This window comes from Enhydra lutris, unplaced genomic scaffold (genome assembly GCF_002288905.1).
Source record: "Enhydra lutris kenyoni isolate GAN:26980312 unplaced genomic scaffold, ASM228890v2 scaffoldscaffold4, whole genome shotgun sequence".
Lineage (NCBI taxonomy): Eukaryota > Metazoa > Chordata > Mammalia > Carnivora > Mustelidae > Enhydra > Enhydra lutris.
In genome coordinates this window covers 9,137,357-9,156,672 of record NW_019154088.1, presented here as the reverse complement: position 1 = coordinate 9,156,672, position 19,316 = coordinate 9,137,357, and the positions used below count along the sequence as shown (strand labels likewise).

General features: G+C 48.2%; 1 protein-coding gene across 2 annotated transcripts in view; it reads right to left on the bottom strand.

The window, feature by feature from the left end:
* Positions 1-18,327: 18,327 nt before the first annotated feature.
* LOC111140380 (BUB1 mitotic checkpoint serine/threonine kinase B) overlaps positions 18,328-19,316 on the bottom strand; it is a 48,071-nt gene continuing 47,082 nt past the window's right edge. The window contains exon 23 of one of the 2 annotated variants that reach the window (XM_022492654.1): positions 18,328-18,903. In XM_022492654.1, the coding sequence (XP_022348362.1) occupies positions 18,684-18,903 (220 nt within the window). In that variant the 3' untranslated portion in view covers positions 18,328-18,683. The remainder of the gene's footprint in view (positions 18,904-19,316) is intronic. The other variant, XM_022492649.1, reaches the window with a different exon arrangement.

Genomic DNA, 19,316 nt, shown 5'->3' with positions numbered 1-19,316 from the left:
CACTGCTGTTCACACCGCTTCTTTCTTTGCTTTCCATTCCCAACGAATCTGTTTTTGTCCATCTTTGTTAAGTTCTGTGTTAAGATCCATCTCCCAGTGGTGGTCTAAATTTATAAATTCGCTAGACTGGATGGGTCACGGAGGACAGCTTCAGCCAGGAGTCTGGGGCTCAGGGTGGGCAAAAGACCACCACCACCCCGTGGCTGGTTGATCAACGCTCGGTAGCTCAGCGGGTTTCTGGTGGGCTTGGCTCCAGGTTCAGCTTCCCTTTCCACTCCTCTGTTAAGAGCTGTTAGCTCCCCAGGGGAAGGGCTGGGTCCTTCATGTATCAGCACTTTCCCCCACCACCTGTCCCCGCCACCTGGGTGTTGTATGAGTCAGGCAAGCCCTGTTCCCTCCCTGCACGCCGGGGAGCCAGGACCAGGTGCCAACTGCCATCTCCACGTGCTGCCTTGACCCTGCGTCTTGCCAAGAACAGACAAGTCAAGTTCCCCTTTATCTCACATCTCCTGCTGTCTCACCGTAGCCCTGTGGGGCCCTCAAGCAGAGCTCAGAAGGGGACAGCTGCTTCCAGTCAGTGTGCTCCCCCCAGGCAACAGGGCCAACTCGGCTTCGGGAAGCGGAGAGTTCTTTCTGCCTCCAAAGCAGCTCCTCCTTCCATGCTCCATTCTAACCTGTAGGCTATGCCTGTTTATAAGGTTTGCCAGCAAACTTCCTACTGCCTAAGGCAGTCCTGAATCCTGGGCCTTCCCCCTGATGGTATGGAGGGTCTCCTACAGGAAGGGCCCTGCTCAGGCCTCCGGACAGTGCATCCAGGACGCTGTGTGTTAGAAGCATCTCTGGGGGCGCCTGGGTGGCTCAGTTGGTTAACCGTCTGCCTTCAGGACAGTGTCTGCCTTCGGTTAAGCGTCTGCCTCCTGCTCAGCGGGAGTCTGCTTCTGGTTCTCTCTCTCCCTCTGTTCTTCCCCCTCCTCGTGCTCTCTCGCTCTTCACTCTCTCTCAAATAAATAAAATCTCAAAAAAAAAAAAAAATACAGAAGCAGCATCTGGGGGACTGTTTGGGTAAGGGGCACAGTCTCTCAGTGTCTCTACCTCTTTCCTGCCCAGGCTGCCTCCCACAGAGGGGAGCAGGTATAAGAAAGCCAGCCATCCAGAGCCCTCCCTGAGCCCTCTTAAAAACCCAGGCAACCTTTTCTCCTCCTGCCCCTCCTGCCCCCCACCCCCCCACCCCCCGTGCCCTGGCCTCTATCTTCTGCTTTCTCCTCGCCCAGGCAGCTGGTCTGCTCTGTGTCTGCCCTCCATAGTCTCTGCCACTTGGCCCCTAGCTGGTGACCAGCAGCTGCTCAGCTCTGCATATGTGCCCGAGGCTTGGCGTCACCTTTTACAAGGAGGCAAATACCCCCACAACTGGGTCATTTTCCTCATACTGGAGCCAGGTGTGGGGATCAATTGCACAGGAGACACTTAGGATTCTATCTGCACTGCAGTCCCATGTGCTCCTCTAGGACCGAGGGCATTCCTGGTCATCCTTGGGAATTGTGCTGAGTGGGCTTTGCTGTGTCTAGAGCCCCCGACCTGCCTGCACCTTCCCTGTGCCTGGGACATCCCAGAGAGCTCAGCTCACAAGCAATTAGTCTGTCTTTGGGTGACTAGAAGGTCTGCGCAGTCCCCACACTCCCACCTTGTGCCCATTCTCAGGTGTGCAATGCAAAGCTCTTCACCCCAGTCTTGGTGTTTCCAGAAGCCTTGCTCCTGGTGCCAAACTTAGGAGTGGCAAACCTAAGCTGCAGAGGAGACCCCTTGCTTGGCCCAAAGGCCTTATTCCTAACTCCATGAGCTTCTGTGGAGCTGAGTCCATCCTGGAGCCCTGTTCCCACCAGAACCAGCTTAGGGAAAGACCCTCAAGCAGGACCCTCCAACCTTGCTGTGGGACACCAGGGAAAGAACGAACTGTGTACACTGGATTTGTCTGGCTTCTCGGTGAGGCCCCAGCACTTTAAACCCCAAATTCAGTGGGTTTGACCCCATGGAGCCAACCAGGTCATTAACCCTGCAGCAGAGCTGGGGAGCCTGAGACCTGTGAGAAGGGCTGGTGCTCAGCCAGGCAGCCCCCCTTGAACCTGACCTGATGCCAAGTTTCAGAATCAGAACCTCTGCCAGGTCAAACTCTGCATCAGGGCGTGACTGGGAGCTGGGTCCCAGCAATGCTCCATAAATATTTGTGGGATGACTAGTTGAGTGGAGTATCTCAGAGGTGGTGGGGTGAGAAGGGCCTCCCTGAGGGGCATCCCGAGGGCCCCACACCAGCTCTGACGGGCAGGAGGGGGAGGTAAAGGCAGGAATAGCAGAAACAAGCCTTTCTTCCTCCACCCGGGAAGCCAGACGCCAGCTTACAAGAGGCTGTTTCCAAATGAACCAGGAAAGGCGGCAGCAGGTTGGGTGGGGTGTGGGGGCTCCTTGTCCTAGAAACCCTCAACCTCTGGCCCTGTCCCGGGTGGTGGGCAGCCTGGACGCTTGGGTCCCCCCCCAGCCCTGCCTGTGGAGCCTGAACCCACCGTGGCCGCAGGAACCTTACCGTGGCCACTGCTGGGGGGCTGCCGGGCCTTGAGCTCCTCACTGCAGGCTGGTGCTTGTCTCTAGCTCAGGAAGAGGCACTCCCTTCAGGCAGGAGAGGAGAAAAAGGAAAAGAAGGAAACCTCGGTGCTTTGCTCGCCGAGCCGCTTCTCCTGAAGGCTCCTGGTTGGTGTCGTCCTGCCTCTGCGGGCACACAGCCTTCCTCCCCCTGATGGCTTACTCACCGGTGTGCCCGTGAGGCTGCCAGCTCCACGGGGGCGGCCTTGGTGGGGGGGATGCGGCGGGAGGTGGCCCACGCCCCTCTGCCTGACACACTGGAGCATGCTCTGTGGGGACCAGGGGACTCCAGGGGCCAAGCGGTGTCCCTCAGCTGGGTCCTGAGTGCGGGGAAGCCATGTCCCGCCCGCCCCTGTGCAGGGAATGTGTCCCTGTGGGCTGGCCAGAGGACACACTTAGGTGCTGGCTGGCACTACACGGGCGAATGACGGAATTCCTTGGGAGGAGGCTGTCAAAAGAGGGGGCGGCCAAGGCTCCGTCTGGCCCCCTGGCAGGTTGGCTTCCATCCTTGGGCTGCCCCTCTGGACCATTTCCTACTTGGAAATCCTCCCAGGTCTCTGTCCTGGGGGCTCCGAGAGGGCCTGGGCCTGTCTGAGCTGGAGCTTCATCCCGTTTAGGCTGGGTGCCTCATCGTCCTTTTCCACAGCAGCCACATCAGGGCCTGGGTGGGCCCAGCATCAGTTTGGACAAAGTGTTGCCAAGCCCCCCACCATCCCCAGCCCTCTGTCCTCAGCCGAGGGTGTGTGTGTGGGGGGGGGCATGCACAGTCTCACACACACATTGGGCCACACCCAGCACAGAGCCACCTACCTGCCCAGGCCAGCCTAAGCCAATCCAGCCTTGCTCTTCAAATGCCACTCTGACCCTACGAGCCACTCGTGTACAGCGGTGTCCTGTGGGAGGTGAGTTCAAAGCCAGCCCGGGAGGACTCCAGTTAGCATGGACCAGTCTCCCCTTCTCTCCTGACACCTCCAGAGGACACGGCAGCCCGATCACCATATCTGCTATTGCACTTGGCCGGCCGGCATCTCTCTCCCGGAACCTCGGCCCCCCACAGCATCTTCCATATCCTTACGGGGTGGCAGCAGATTGCTGATAGGTCCCATCTTCCTCGGAGCCCAAAGGAGAGAGAGGAGAACTAGAAGGGGCGGGACCCAGGTGCAGCTCCGAGTTTTCAGCTCCCAGAACAATCAGACGCAAAAGGGAAGGAAGAAATCCCAGGCCAGCAGGTGACTCAGTGCCGGTGGGCCGGCTTAGTCACCTGGATGGCTGCTCCCAGCTCCTGGCACATCAGGCCGGTGCCCTCCCCCAGCTGCTGTCGACAGCAGGGCTGTCAAAGGGAGCGTGGCCTTGGCCCGAGAGAGCCAGCTGGCCGGGGGCTGCCTGGCAGACTGTACTGGGAGCGAAAGCGAGCTCCGGCCTCCTTTCCAGCCGCAGAGTGCCCCTCCTCCCCCACGCACCCAGGCTCACTTTGGGATTTCTCCATTAAATCCTCAGGCAACGACCTGCTCGTTTGGGGCGCTGAGCCGCTCCAACGTTGCTTGGCAATTTTGATATCGTCGGGGGTTGCTATGGGGAGGAGGGTGATGTCATTGACACAAAAAACCCACTGAATTTACAAATCAGCTGGGGCTGGAGCTATTTATAAAAACACGTTTTTCCCTGCCTTCCTTTACTGAGGGGGAGGGAAAGGAAGGGCTGCCTGCCAGGCTCAGTGGAAGCCTCCCCCAGCCTGAAGAAGCCAGACCCCCCCCACCTCTCTGCAACCCCCACGCTCTCCCCCACACCACAGAACTGGCTGGCCCCTGCCACAGCTGGGCTGAATGCCCCTTTCAGGGTCTCAGCTGGTGTCGGCATGAAGGGCACAGGGAGGACGGCACATGGTGGGTGCTGGGCAGCAATGCCAGCTTCCTGGGTGGGCAGGGGCCAGAAGTCAGCCACTCAGCCGGACTGTTTATAGCCAGGGGGATGTGTGGGTCGGCAGCTTGAGCCCCTCTGGGTGCCTGCAGGCCAGCTCCCCTGAATACACCAGGGGGAGCCTGGCCTTCCAAAACGCACTCCTGGTTTCTGAGCCTTGCTGTATCCTTCCCTAGCTCCTTTTCTCCTCCCAGTGTCCAACGGGGGGGGGGGGGCCGAGTCCCCCAGTCTTGGCCCCCTGCTCCTTTCTCACCACACTCGCTGAAACACCATCTTGTCCGTGGTGTTGACTGTCAACCTGGGCAGGCTCTCCCAAAACTCGTGTCTGGCTCCCCCACTGCAGACCCCAGCCCTGATGAGCCAGGGGCCCAGCTGCCAGGGCCCGCTGTGGCTGACGGCTGGTGGAGACTGCTGTTCTCCTTGCCCATCCTTCCCAGCCCTAGGCCCTTACATCCAAGGTGGCACTAGGTTGCTCACATTATTTTTGAGAACACTTTCATAAATCTCCCAGAGTGAAGCAATGTGGTATCTGGTTAAAAACCCAGATTCTGAGTTTCCACAGTCCTGAGTTCACATCCCAGCTGTTGGTCATCAGCTGAGTGACCTTTGGTCTGTGATTTAACCAGCTGGACTCAATTTCCTCATCCACAAAATGGGGATGCTTTCACCTGCCTCCTAGGGCTGTGGGAATTAAATGAACAAAGCTCCTGGCATAGGGACTGCTCATCCTGAAAGCTCAATAAACATTAATCTTTGTCTCTACTTTCATGACTGTGTTTTTTGTCGCTCGTCCTTAGCCACCCACCAAAGTGTGGCGGGTTCACCTTCTAAAACCATGACCATCCCCTCGTGAGCTAAGGTCACAAGCTGTACACACAGACACTTCGACTGAACTGCACAATACTGGACCTCATGGCATTAAGCACAAAAATTTCGTTAAGTCAGGTCCCCCAACTCCCAGCCACAGAACCCACTCCAGCTCCATCCGAGCAGGAAAGGAGTTTTTTGGTGACTGTCAGGTAATGGAGTCCTAGTCCTGCTGAGAAGCCTGGCGAATGAAGTCCAGGGCAGAAGCCAGTGCTCCCGGCATCAGGATTGGCCACACCTTGTGCCCTACCACGTGTATCACCGAAGGCATCCCGGCATCTACTCCAAGAGCAAGGGGAGTGGCTGGCAGGCTCAGGTCATGTGTGTGTGTGTGTGGGGGGGTCCCCTGGGCACAGTGCTCTTGTTCTCACACATGAGGTGGGGAAGAAAACTAGGGTGCTGTTATTGAAGGAAAGGGGAATGGGTGCCGGGGGCCAAAAACCAGCTGATGCTCCAAACAGCATCTTTGTTATTTTTTTTTAAAGATTGTATTTATTTATTTGAGAGAGAGAGAGAGAGAGTGTGTGTGTGTGTGTACACGAGTGTGCCCAAGAGCAGAGGGAGCGGCAGAGGGAGAAGGAGAAGCAGACTCTCCACTGAGCAAGGAACCTGATGCAGGGCTTGATCCAGGGACCCTGAGATCATGACCTGAGCTGAAGGCAGCCACTTAACGGACTGAGCCACCCAGGCACCTCTTTGCTATTTTTTTTTTTTTTTCTATTTATTTTCAGTTCCTGAGCCTGATGATTGCTAATTGCTGATTCTTTTATTCTTCTTGTCTTCCTGAGCTTCTGGAAACGGATGGCCCCCACGCACAGAGACCTCCTCTGCTCCATCCTGTGGTGTGACTTCCTGATTGGGTGAGAATACCTGCCCACTGGGATCCATTTCTTTCACAGGTGGTGCAAGGGGCAGGGGGACCTGCCAGCCATTGGGAGACCCCCTGCCTAGCTGGACCGCCCATTGTAGGGACGGGTGGGCAGATGCCCAGATGTTCCTGGGCCAGTGGCTATGTCCTGTGCCCTCCTTTATCCCAGCCAAGTCACATCTCTGCTAGTTCCAGCAGGTTCTGAGCTCCCCAGGGCAGGAAAGCCAGCATGGGGCTTGGCACATAGTAAACGCTCCTGGAAACGTGGTGGAATGAATGAACATCTGAAGAGGTTCTGTGCTCTGGCCAGCCTTACTTAGAATATGGTGAATCATGGAACTGAAAGGGATTCTAGAATCACTAACCTCCTCCCCCCTTCACCCCCCTCCCCCCTCTACAAGTGTGAAAACTGCAGCCCTGAGAGATTAAGTGACTCAGCAAAGCCACAGAGGAAATGAGAGGCAGAGTCATGACTGGAACTCAGCTTTCCCTCCTCACAGGCCTGGATTGTTCCCTTGGCTGCCCACACAGACCTGCTCTGGCTCCAGCCCTGAGTGTGTGATGTCTCTGTAATTCAGTCAGAGGCAGCGTGTGCTGTCACTGGGGGACCTTTCTGCCTTTGAGTCTTGGCTCCCTGGGAGTGGCAGCCTTGAGAATCTGCCAAGACAGTGGTCTTACAATTTAACAGAAGTTTGTCACTTGATTTTTTTGTTCTTGAAAATGGAGATACAGCCTCAAAGGTAACCTGCCTCATTTTGGGTCACTCAGGTTCAGCTGGAAGGATTGCTTATATCAGGAGTGTCCCGCTGCTGCACGGTTTAAAGAAATCACTGGAGATGTGCTCAGAAAGGCCGTGCAGCAGGGAAGTCCAAAAATTTTCATAAACGAATGCTTCCCAGGTTTTCCCAAAGGATAAAAATTTCCAGAAACAACATTGAGGGTCCTAGTCTGTGGTAAAAATTCCTCTCTCTAGATGAATTGTTCTAGACTTTTAGGTTCTTCTCCAGGCTTTCCCTTGTGCTGAGTGTATATAGGAAGCTTTCCGAAGACCTTTCTAATGGCTGTGTGGGCCTGTCTCCACCTGCCTACACTTGTCAACAGCTCTACTGCAGGGCCAGGAAGGGAGGGACAATTCTTGCCACCTTCATCCCCTACCGGGAAAGGAAGGGCTTGGATTAATGACCATGTGTTGCCACTGGAGGCCTATGCGTCCTACATTCCAGGCCAGCCTCACATTAGAGGGGCCCCTAAGCCTCAGGCCTCCAGGAGAACCAGACCAGAGGGAGAGGCCCACCTTCAAGAGATTTTCCCAGATGGCTTTCTACATGGCAGGTAGGGTGTCTGGGAAGAAGAGGTTTCTGGGATACCTGCACACCCTCCAAGGTGTTGGTAATGAAGGGTTAGGGTTAGATGGTCAATAAAGGTCCTCAGTGGGAAGGAAGCTTAAGGGCCTTGTTCGATAGGGATGCTGTGGGTCCCTTCTGTGCCCTCTCTCTGGCCCTGCTCCTCTGTCCATCTTGTGAAGGGGGGAAAGGGAGCCCAGGGTCATGAGGTGCCCTGGGGGCTGGGCAAGGCGTGTGGAAGACAGATGGCAAGGGAATTTTCTCCACCATGCTCCGTGGAGTAGGGATGTCTGCGGGCTGCAGATTAGGCAATTTCTTCAGGAACTCTTTTCCTCAACAAAAGCAGATTGGAAAAGCCCAGGGGTAGTTACTGTTGCTGTGGGCTAACAGCCTTCCCATCAGGCCACTGACCCTCTGGCCTTGATCAGAAGGCCCAGTGCTGCCTAAAAGTGAAGAGGGAATGCTGAGGTCTCCTGGTAGCCCCGTCTGGGTCGCAGAACCTACCTGGATACCAATGGGCATGGGAAGCTGGGAGGAGGCCAAGGGACCATAGTGCAGTTTTGGGAAGACTGGGATTATTCCCTGAGAAACTGGTTTAGTGTCCCCCATGCTTCCATCCCCATAGTGTGCCCCTGTTCTGGGTCAACTAGGGGGAGCAGGAAGAGAGGATGATGGGGCATGGCCAGTGGGGAAAGAGACCCAGAGGAGAGGCCGGTGGCAGCAGATGGCTGAGAGGGCAGAAGGTGGGCGCCATTTTGTATGGTCTTCCCTTCTTGCCATTATGCTCTATCACGATGCTATAGGGGACGTGAGGGAGAGGAGGACAGATCAGAATCTTAAAAGGATTAGGAATGACCCTGGCTGGGGACTCTGCTATTGCCCTGCAGGAGATTCCCCAAGAGAAACAGGCTGAGCCTTTCCTTGGAGCATGGCCCCTTCTGTCAGACTGGCTGGGACCTCACTTGAGATGGGAGTGGGTTGGGGTGGGAAGCTTTCTGTCAGAGTGAAACAGGCACCCTCCCATTCTGGCCTTAGAAGTGAGTTGAGCTGGTCCCAGTGGTGGTGGTGGTGGTTTCAGGGGATCTGCCCTGAGGAGTTAACAACAATATGAAGGCCGACTCAGAAACTGGTCAGAGCTACAAACTAGAGTCCCAAGTATTGAATTCACAAGTGTTATCCTCTTTCCAGCTGAGGGCGTGATGGGCCTTCACTGTCCCAGCCCCAGTCCACTAGGAGCAGAGCTTTCTTGACACATCTCAGCTTCTGCACGAGCAAGGGCTTTGTGATCATGTGGCAGCCCAGGCGGGACAAAACAGCAAAAGGACAAGTATAGGAGAGGGTTCCCACGGTCTCTATCATGTGGCTAAAATCTAATTTTCTTGGGCACAATGTATAGGCTATGCACTGGGCTAAACCCTTGCCATATAATAACTCAGTTAATCCTCACAACAATCTAATTTATCAATCTATTCAGTAAGTATCTACTGAGTAGCTGCTAGGGGCAAAGGTGCTAGGTGCTGAGCATAGCTCGGTGAACAAGATAAGTTGCTGTCCTCATAAAGTTTATAATCTAGGTAGGACCTATTATTCCATTCCAGAGATGAGAAAACTGAGGCCTCCTGAATTTAACTTACTTGCTCAGGTCACTAAGTGACAGGGCAGAGCATTGAACGCAGGCAGTCTGCTTCAGAGTCCAGGATGCTATTTGTTACCAAATGCTTCCTTCTTTTCTTCCCAACACCACTCACATGGCAGACATGGTTGGTTGCCTCTTGGAATCCATCTCCCTTCTTACTTGCTGGAAGATTCCCAATTTATTTGGACTTGCACTTTCATACCTGTGTGCTTGGGGAAGGGCCCCTTCCCAGCCCCAGCCCCATGAGTGAATCTTGCCTAGTTTGAACCAACCTTCTTAATTCCCTTCCTTTTGCCAGGGATTAGTTAGGCCCCAGGGATCCCCATGTGGGTGACAAGAGGGGAAGGTTGCTGGGAGGGTTTCTGGGCAAAGTTTTCTTGTGCTGTTCCAAGTGGTGGATCTGGGAACTGGGGTGCCAGCTGGGTTCCATAAGGTGACCAGCCTGAAGATGCTGAAGATGATGGAATGGAAACGGGCCCTCCACATTTGCTGAGCTCTGGGCTTGTTATGGGAGGTAACAGATATTCTTACCCTTATGAAATTTTGGATTATTTTCCTGATTTTTGTAGTTGAAAACTACCTAATACCAACGAACTCCAGTCCCTGCCATGCCATGACACCCCAACCTCACCTGGCCCTCACTTCCTGAGTGTCTTAAAACACTTCAGCTCTGCTCCTTTGACCTTTGGTTGCTTACCTTGGCAGGTCCTTTGACTTTCTTCTCGCTACATCCATTGGTTTTAACCTCTAATATCCTGTTTCTTTAAATCATAAACTCCCTGAAGAGAGTGAGCATTCTTATATTTCTTTCTGCCCTTCGTGGTGCCTGTCATTAATATGGAACTCCAATAGAGTTTAATAACTATTTCTTGGCTCATCTTCTTTGACGCATTCCGAGAGATTATTTGCTGCCCTAGAGGGGTAAGTGAACACATCAGCAAAGAATATAACAGGCGTCAACAGGTTGTAGCTGGAGGCCTGAGTCAGTCACAATGTCAGGTGTCTCCATCTTGGTTTAGAGTCCACAGTGGATGACGCCACCTCCAGCCACCTCCTGTGCACTCAACTATGGGGGCTGCTGGGGAGACAGAGGAATCTGCTGCTTGCCATGAGCCAAGGAACTTTCGTGCTGAGCAACCACATCTTATTTTCAATTCTCACAACGGCCCTTTGGGGTAGGAGCCATTGACATTCGTTTCTAGATGGAATACTGACCTGCCCGGCTCAAGTAGCTGGTAAGGAGCAGACCTAGGGTTTGAGCCCAAGTTTTCTAGTTTTTGAATTGAATTTACAGGGCTCCCTCGGTTCCCCTTTTTCTTTTTCCTACTAAGCAAGTGGTCATCTTTTACTCGTTGGCTCGAGAGAGGGAGATAGCAGAGCGTGAAATAGAAAGCGTTCCAAAAGCCTAAGCTCCAGCAGGAAGAGTGTAGAAAGAGACTAAATGTCTTGGCCTTAAGTGGGGTAAGTAGGCCCTGTTCCCTAAGCCAGACAATCTTTCCCTTGGTGGGGGGGGGAGCTGTATCTGTCAATGGCTAGAGGGAAGGGACTCTGCATCCTGCTGCCCACCACTGAGGGCAGCAAGACCCTGCTTGATGTGTCAGAGCAAACTGACGGGAGGCAGTCTTCTAAGGATTCCTGTGCTATGAACATGGCACAGACGCAGCAGAGAGCTGTAAGGCAGAGGAGACCCTGCAGACTGAAAACGCCCTTGTGGACTGAAGACTGGGGACCTTCCTGATAGCTTGTGCCTGGCTGATCTTGAGACTGTCTTAAGGACAAAGACTTGGTTTCCTGTAGGTCACTTCCAACAGAAACAACTCCTTTCCCCTTATCTTTAGATTACAGAACACCATGCTTCTTTATCATATCACAGTCTGGCTATACGCTATACTATAAATTAACTCAAAAGACAGTAAAGGTAGGGATCAACTAGCTGGGATCCCAATGTACTTGAGAGGATTCCAGAGAACTTTAGACCGTTCAAGCAACATTAGAACTACATCAATACAGATATCTACATGTTATCCATACTAAGAACTTTAATTCACAATATTCTATAAGGCAGGTACTCATGCTATCCTCATTTCATAGAGGACACTAGCTCAGAAAGGGTAAGTAATTTGCTCAATGCCACACAGCCAGGACTTAAGCCCGGGTACTCTGGCTCTGGAGGCATTTCTAACCACCATGCTAGTATTTGATTTGACACCATAGGCAGGGAGCCACCTCAATAATGAGGACATTCTAGAAAGCTCTAGACCTGAGCAATTGACTCCCTATAATATGAGCACTCCATGGAAGTCATAACTAAGGTAGGAAAAACCCCACAGATCTTGCCCCAAAGAGGTCATCTGAGTGAGAAAGGTAGGGTTAATACACGGGACTACATGGCAGCAGGGAAATGGTACAGGTAGGAGCTATGGGGCGCCCCCTAATGGCATATACCATACACCCTCAACCACTGGCGATCTGCTCAATGACGAGTCCAGTTGAGGTGGAAGGTATCTTCCAGCAATACTAGTTAACTTTCATCTACTCTGCCTAGGTCCTTTTTCTGCCCGCCTAACCCCTCGATGATTTGCTGGGACTCCTTGACTTACTGTACCACACATGCACTCATCCTTAGTGATCTCATTTCCTTGAACAAGCCAATCTCATTGAAGCTTCACGTGTCACCTTTTCAATGTTTTTATCACCTGATTCTAACATTACCAGATTTTTCAATCTTGTCTGAAAAAATGCAAAAGCAAACAAATGTATATATTCATCATTTTGTTCAGAGATTTTAATGGGTATTTGTTTTTATGCCACTCTCACTTTGCTAATTGCAGGACTGAAGCAGTTAACTAAAAATACATCACATGACCAGGCCAGTAAGATTGAAATCACAGCATAGGCTGATTTGCATAACTTTCAAATGAATGTGAGGCTGGATTAAATACATGTGGGAAATAAAGTACACATTCCAATGGAGTAAATATACCTGGGGAAATAACATTTAATTTTGAAAGGAGTGAACAGGACAATGAAATGTATCACAATGTGAGGTCAGCAATCAGTTCCAACAGAAGGTTACAGAAACATAAAGAGACACACAAGAAAAGTGAGATTATGATTCTATGCACATCTAGAGCCTACGAAAGATTTACCCCCCTTGTCAAGGCTCCAGTTCAACTAGTTTTTGAACTCAGAGCAGCTCTTTTCCAACATTTTAATTCATGACTTCTTTTTGACAACTATGTGCTAATTTCTGGGAATATATAAAATTAATAGATGCAGAGTCCTTTGTTCACAAGGAGTTTGAAAACTAGCAGTTTGGGCAACCACTCCTTTCCCACGGAGACACCAATCTGAACTTATGGGACAATACTGCTGAGCAGCCGAAAATCTGCCACCGGGGCCTCTGAGGAGCAAAATTACTGGAAATGGCATGCTTTGATAGAAAAAAGGTCTAAGTTTATAGAAGTTTAGCCTAAGTTCATCATGGTCTATTTGTTCCTTTCTTAATCAATGTCAGTTTGTAGAAACTCAAGTTTTTATATGAAAACCAAAGAATGCATTTTGTTTTGAAAAAAGTCAAGTTTTGGGGCATCCGAATGGCTCAGTTGATTAAACGTCTGCCTTGGGCTCAGGTCATGATCTCCAGGTCCCAGGATCAAGCCCCGTATCTCCTCATGGAGCTCCCTGCTCAGCAGGGAGTCTGCTCCTCTCCCTCTCTCTCTGCCCCTTCTTCCTACTTGTTCTCTCTCTCTCTCAAATAAATAAAAATCTTTACCAAAAAGAAAGAAAAAAGTTTTATGTAATTTAATCCTTTGTTCACAGACATAGGAAATTAAAATATAAAGAAGATGGTAATTTTGGAAAGCATATCTCAAATAGAAAAATTACAAAAGATTTGAATATATATGAGTTTTTAACATATTAAAAATAGAAGTTTAGATATATTATCTTCAATGATTTAAAATATTTTCACTCTCATTTTTTTAAAAGATTTTATTTATTCCCGAGAGAGAGAGAGAGAGAGAGAGAGAGAGAGCATGGGCAGGGGTAGGTAGAAGCAGACTCCCTGCTGAGCAGGGAGCCCGATGCAGGCCAATCCCAGAACCTGGGGATCATAACCTGGGCTGAAGGCAGACACATAACCACTTATCCGACTGAGCCACCCAGGCACCCCTCAGTCTCATTTTAATTCAATTTTATTTTGCTTTGATATTTGAATGATAAAGCTTCCCAAATTCCCTATTAAAACAAAAACTAAAACAAAACTAACAGTTGTTAGGCTTTTTATTTTTTTTTTTATTTTTTATTTTTTTTAAAGATTTTATTTATTTATTTGACAGAGAGATCACAAGCAGGCAGAGAGGCAGGCAGAGAGAGAGGAGGAAGCAGGCTCCCCTAGACAGCAAAGAGCCCGATGCGGGGCTCGATCCCAGGACTCTGAGATCATGACCTGAGCTGAAGGCAGCGGCTTAACCCACTGAGCCACCCAGGCGCCCCGGCTTTTTATTTTTTTAATATAAAGAAAAGATCACAAACCATGGCCCATCATTTCTCAGACCACAGATTAAAAAGAAAAAAAAAAAAAAAGCAGTAATCCATGGACATGGTCAGAAAATTCAGAAGGTCCAGAAATGCACAAAATGAAAAGTAAAAGCCTTCATTCTTTTCTCTCCCCACTCCTATGGCTCTCCCCAAAGGTAATCACATTTCCTCTTCAGCTTCTCTTTTGTCTTTAGCCGAAGCTGAAAATGGAGTTTCTCTCTCCAAGCCTAATGCACGTCTCTATGCACTCGGACCAAATGGGAAGACTTTCAGCACCCCTGCAGTTTACAAAAATGGTCCCAGGTCACCTCTGCACAGTCCAGAATTCCTGTTTTCCTGGGGTCTGTCATACTGATCATCCCTTTAGGACTAATGAGCCTTGGAAGCAGGAAGACAAAAATACAAATGGCGCTTTTCTTAGGAGTGTGGCAATGTTTCTTTAAGATATGTTTTTAAAAAACTTCCTCAGCCAGAGGGAATATTTAAATTTAATAAATATTGCCAAATCACCTTCTGATAAGGTACAATTTGCACTCCAGCTAATAATTCAAATAATATACGAGCACCTGCTTCCTTTCACCATCACAAACACAATTTTCAACTATAGCCTATGTGAATGATAAAAATTTCAGGTTTATTTTGCATTTGATTTAATTAGGAATGAAGAGTGAACATCTCAGGTAAGTTGGCCATTAAGATGTTTTTAATGGATTGTTCATGTCCTTTGTCTATTTCTATTGGTTTTCAAAAAATTTTAAAGAGTTCTTTGTACTTTAGGGTTAGATAGTGCTTTGTCATATTTTATTCATTCAGACGTTGGGTTTAAAACAGGAAACAAAGTAAATCCCCACCCTTAAGGAAGTTAAATTCTAGCAGTGGGCTGCAGAAAAAAAAAAGTTACACACACATGAGGTTGTGATAGGTGCTCTGTAAAAAACAAAGCAGATAAAGAGGGACAGAAAGCAGCAGTGTGTGTGTGTGGGGGGGGGATGCTGCTGTAACAGAATGGCCAGGGAAGACCTCTGTTAAGGTGGAGATTTGAGAGGGTACCTAAAGGGAAGTAAGGGAGTAATCCATGTGAAGATACAGGCGGGAGAAATGGCAGGCACAAAGGCCGTAAAGAGAGAAAATAGTTGACATGTTTAGGGAGGAGCAAGGAGGCGAACAGGTTCAAGAGGCACGAGGAGGAAAAGGAGAGTCAAGGAAGAGGTTAGGGGGTAGCGGGACAGACTGGTAGGGTCTCACAGGCTGTGATAAGTTTCTGTTATGACTGGAGATGGGTAGGGAAGCATAAAGATCAGTTACGAGAACTTGAGATAATGCAAGTGAAAGATGATGCAAATATATGTTGCAAGTTATTTTCAGTTTATGTTTTTTTTTAGATGGGAGAGATAGGTAGCTGTATTAGATTTTAGCTTTTATCTACTATAGTAGTAAATAGCAATCTTCTTGCCTGTATCTTGGTTTTACATCACAGTGACAAAAGGTCACAAAGTCATCTAGTATTTTATATTTTCTTTTTTTTTTTTAAAGATTTATTTACTTATTTTAGAGAGAGAGCACGAACAGGTGGGGCACAGGGAGAGGGAGAAACTCTCAAGCAGACTCTGCACTGAGCGTGTGTGTGTGTGTGTGTGTGTGTGTGTGTGTATGTGTGTGTGTGAGTAGCCCAATGTGGGGCTTGATCTTAGGACCCTGAGATCACAACCTGAGCCAAAACCAAGAGTCGGGGTCTTAACCAACTGAGGCACCCAGGTGCCCCTAATATTTTACCTTTTCATTTTCTTACATTAACACTTTTGATCTGTCTGAGATGGTTTTGCAGACAGGCAGTGAAATAGGCAAGCCCACTGCATACGGCTGTGCAAACAAGGGCAGCAGGCTGACAGGCTATGTGGGGGCTGAAATCCAGCAAGGCTACGGTGCACCGTGAGGTACAGAATCCACTAGAGGAAGGGGCCTTTTTGTAATTTGCACAAAGGTATGAACCAGTGGTTGCACTGGCGACAGAGTTCAAACTCGAACCTATTGTTTCCGCACCAGTTAGTGAATGCCCCATCTTCTCACACACTGGTTTGAAAATGCCGCATTTGTCCTGTTAAGTATTCATAGCTCCTTCTGTCTTTGGTGGAACCAAGGACCTCGTTAAGGTCGAAGTTTCTATATTAAAAAAAGTTTTAAAAATACATCTTTCTCACTAGGGAAGTCTTAATTTTAGAGACTGGCAGCAAATTTTGGCATGTTAGGAAGAGATGGTGCAGTTGGAGGAAGAATTCCACATTTTCCAATGCAACAGAAAAGAAGCCTTTCTGTGGTGTCTTTGCTTAAAGACTTTGGCTTAAACGCATCAAGGGTCTTTCCAGAGAGCCCTGCGCTGTCTGGAAGGCTTTCTTATCTACCTTGAGATAATAGCTCAACTAACAGTCTAAAGTCCTACTGCTAAAGAAAACCCTTTTTATTTCCAGATTCAGCTTTGGCATCAGTTAGAGCACTGAGTTGGGTGGAAGGTTTCTTATTCAAGCAGCACAGGAAGTTGAGGGCTCTAACAGCAGTAAAAATTAGTGGATGCGGACTTTGTGAATGGTGAGGCTCTACGCATTCCATGGTCTCTTTTCAACGAACAGTAAAAATCCTGTCTTTTCAGCTGTTTCGCCTGCCGGGTCCATTGTTATGCTACTTCTGCCTTAGTGAGACAAGAAATAACCATTTGAAGCTTCTGCCAAAAGCTTCCTTCTTCCAAGACAAGCATAAAATACAAGGGAAATGGAAACACTTTGTGGTTTTATGCCCAGGCAAAGAGAAAACTAAGGCATCACAGGTCCTTACTGTTTTCTTCCCACTACAGAGAACCGTCAGGGTTGGAGGGGATGGGGAATGGAGGGAGAGGTGGCAAAACACTGGCAAATTCTCTGATAAAGGAACTTCCCCAGATTCTCTTCCCTCTCCTCAGAGGTGACTTTCAGAGATAAAGCTTTGGGTTTTCCATCTTGCTGCCAGGTTCTTGAAGAAGTCACGAATTAGTAGCTAAGCCTATGTTAAGAAAGAATCTAAATTTACTGTCCATCCTCAGATTAAGGATTTTATGCGTTGAAATGGTGGATTAAGAAATGAGAAGAGCATGGGACACCTGGGTGGCTCAGTCCGTTAAGCCGCTGGCTTTGGCTCAGGTCATGATCCCAGGGTCCTGGGATCGAGTCCTACATGGGGATCCTTGACTCTTTTTCTGCACTTGCCTGCCACTCCACCTGCTTGTGCTCTCTCTCCAACAAATAAATAAATAAAATCCTTTTTTTTTTTTAAGATTTCTTATTTTATTTATTCAACAGAGAGAGAGAGATCACAAGTAGGCAGAGAGGCAGGCGGTGGGGCGGGGGAGGCAGGCTTCCTGCAGAGCAGAGAGCCCAATGCAGGGCTCCATCCCAGAACCCTGAGACCATGACCTGAGCTGAAGGCAGAGGCTTAACCCACTGAGCCACACAGGCACCCAAATAAAATCTTGAAAAAAATGAGGAGAGCATAGGGGAAAGAAGGGCTCAATTACATCAAAGATACAGATCTATAATTTTACATCATCAGTTGTACAAGAAGCAAACATGAAAATGTTTGAAAAGTTGTATTTTGGCTAAGAGCAAAATTTTCTAAGTTGATTATCTTTCAGATTCAAGTTATATTTCAGTGCATCAACTATATATGCTTAAATATTTTTAGTTGAGATATACTTAGAATTTTCTGCTTTCCAGCAATCTTAGAGCACTAACAGGGACAACTAGAGTAAAAGAAAAAAAAAAAATCAGGCACCAGCAATGGAGGGAGGCAGAGATGAGAATTTTGATATTTGGATATGGAATTGATCATTTTCATTGCCCTTTCTTCCAGCTTTCCTCCCTAAGCCCAAAGCCAGGTATAATTTATGCTTCTGTTTGAGGGGTCTAATACTTCCTCTAATACTCTAGATCTAGTCTTTCCCAGATTATTACATGCTTCCAAGTTATCTTTTTATCCTGGCCTCTATCTCTTCAAATCTCCCAATCAAAAGTTCCTTCCTTTCCTTTGTGAACACTTGCCCCACCAAGTTATTCTGCAGGTAGTAGAATGGTGACTGTTCTATTTCTGAAAGGTTGCTACAACCTGTTCAAAACCTTTTCTCTTCCTTTCTTAGAGCCACAGTCCCAGTCAAGAGACCCAGTAGCTGCAACACCACGAGATTATATAAATAGTCCAAAGGGTTTGGTGGCTAAAAAAAGTGAAAACATTAAAATAGAACAAACAATTTTGCCACTTGAAATTTAAGAAAATTTGGCCTTGTATTAAATCATTTTATATACTTTTAAATTTAGACCACTTAGTGGAAGGTCAGGAACACCCAAAGGAATGGTTGGCTATTCTGTCTTGTTATGATTCTATCATGGCAGTTCCAAGTCTAGGATATATAAATTTCCATGGTAAAACAGCTCTTGTCTGCGAAATCAAGCCATTTATTACCTTAGCTGGCAAAAGTAGATGAGAAGTTAGAAGCACAAATTTAACAAAGACTATTTTATTACTTAAAAATACATGGTGATAAAAAAAAAATACAGAGTGATCATAAGGGTATATGTCACAAATTACAAAAGAAAAATGTACAGGGAAAAGTAGAGACAAATGTGTTAAATGACAACAAGGCACCCATTCATACGGAGTCCATTAAGAATAAAACAGTTCTTTGTTAGACAAAGTCAAGAACAGATATAGTGCTATGTTAAAAATGCCATTTACTAGAAATATAGCTCTATTAAAAAGTAGCAATGCGTTGGTAGTGTATCTAAATGTGTCCTAAATTAAATTATAGCATACACAGGTCCAGTGTTCCACAATACAACCATTGGTTTTAGGCAGGAATCTATGAGAGATTTGATTGCCTATCCTGCTGAAAGAGCAAAGCCCCAGGACTGATTAACTTCCCTACCTTCCACAAAGCTTTGTTCAGGTGATTTTGGAATGTGGTATCAAACACCCCACTCATTGCTGCTCCAAGTTCCCTCAGAACAGACACTGTGGACTCATCACTGGCATTCAGAATCCGTACAAAGAATTTATTCCACAAGTCACCACCTTTTAGCCTAAAAATACATAACACCATTTCCATCAAGATTAGGCATATAAAAGAATTCTATATTTAAATCAGTGCTACATTATGCACTGACTGATCTAAGGTAACAGCAAAAGTCTAGGGTTAGAACTCAAGTAATCCTTTCAAAGCCCAGGGTAGAACTATATAAAAGAGAGGAGAGCCATAATATGATAATAAAAAAGAGAGGAGAGTCTTCCCATAAGTCTCTGTTGGGAATCTACACATTTCCTCTGTGTGCTAAGATGCAGCACTGCTCTACAAAAAAAGAAGAAAAGTGAATTTGCTCCTCTCCTCTAACTTTCCTAAAGTCTAGGTCATTAGACAGACTGCAGTTCTCCTTCTCCCCTGCCCAGAGTTTTATTATCTTCACAATCCTCCGAGAATCCTAAGCTTGACTGAAGT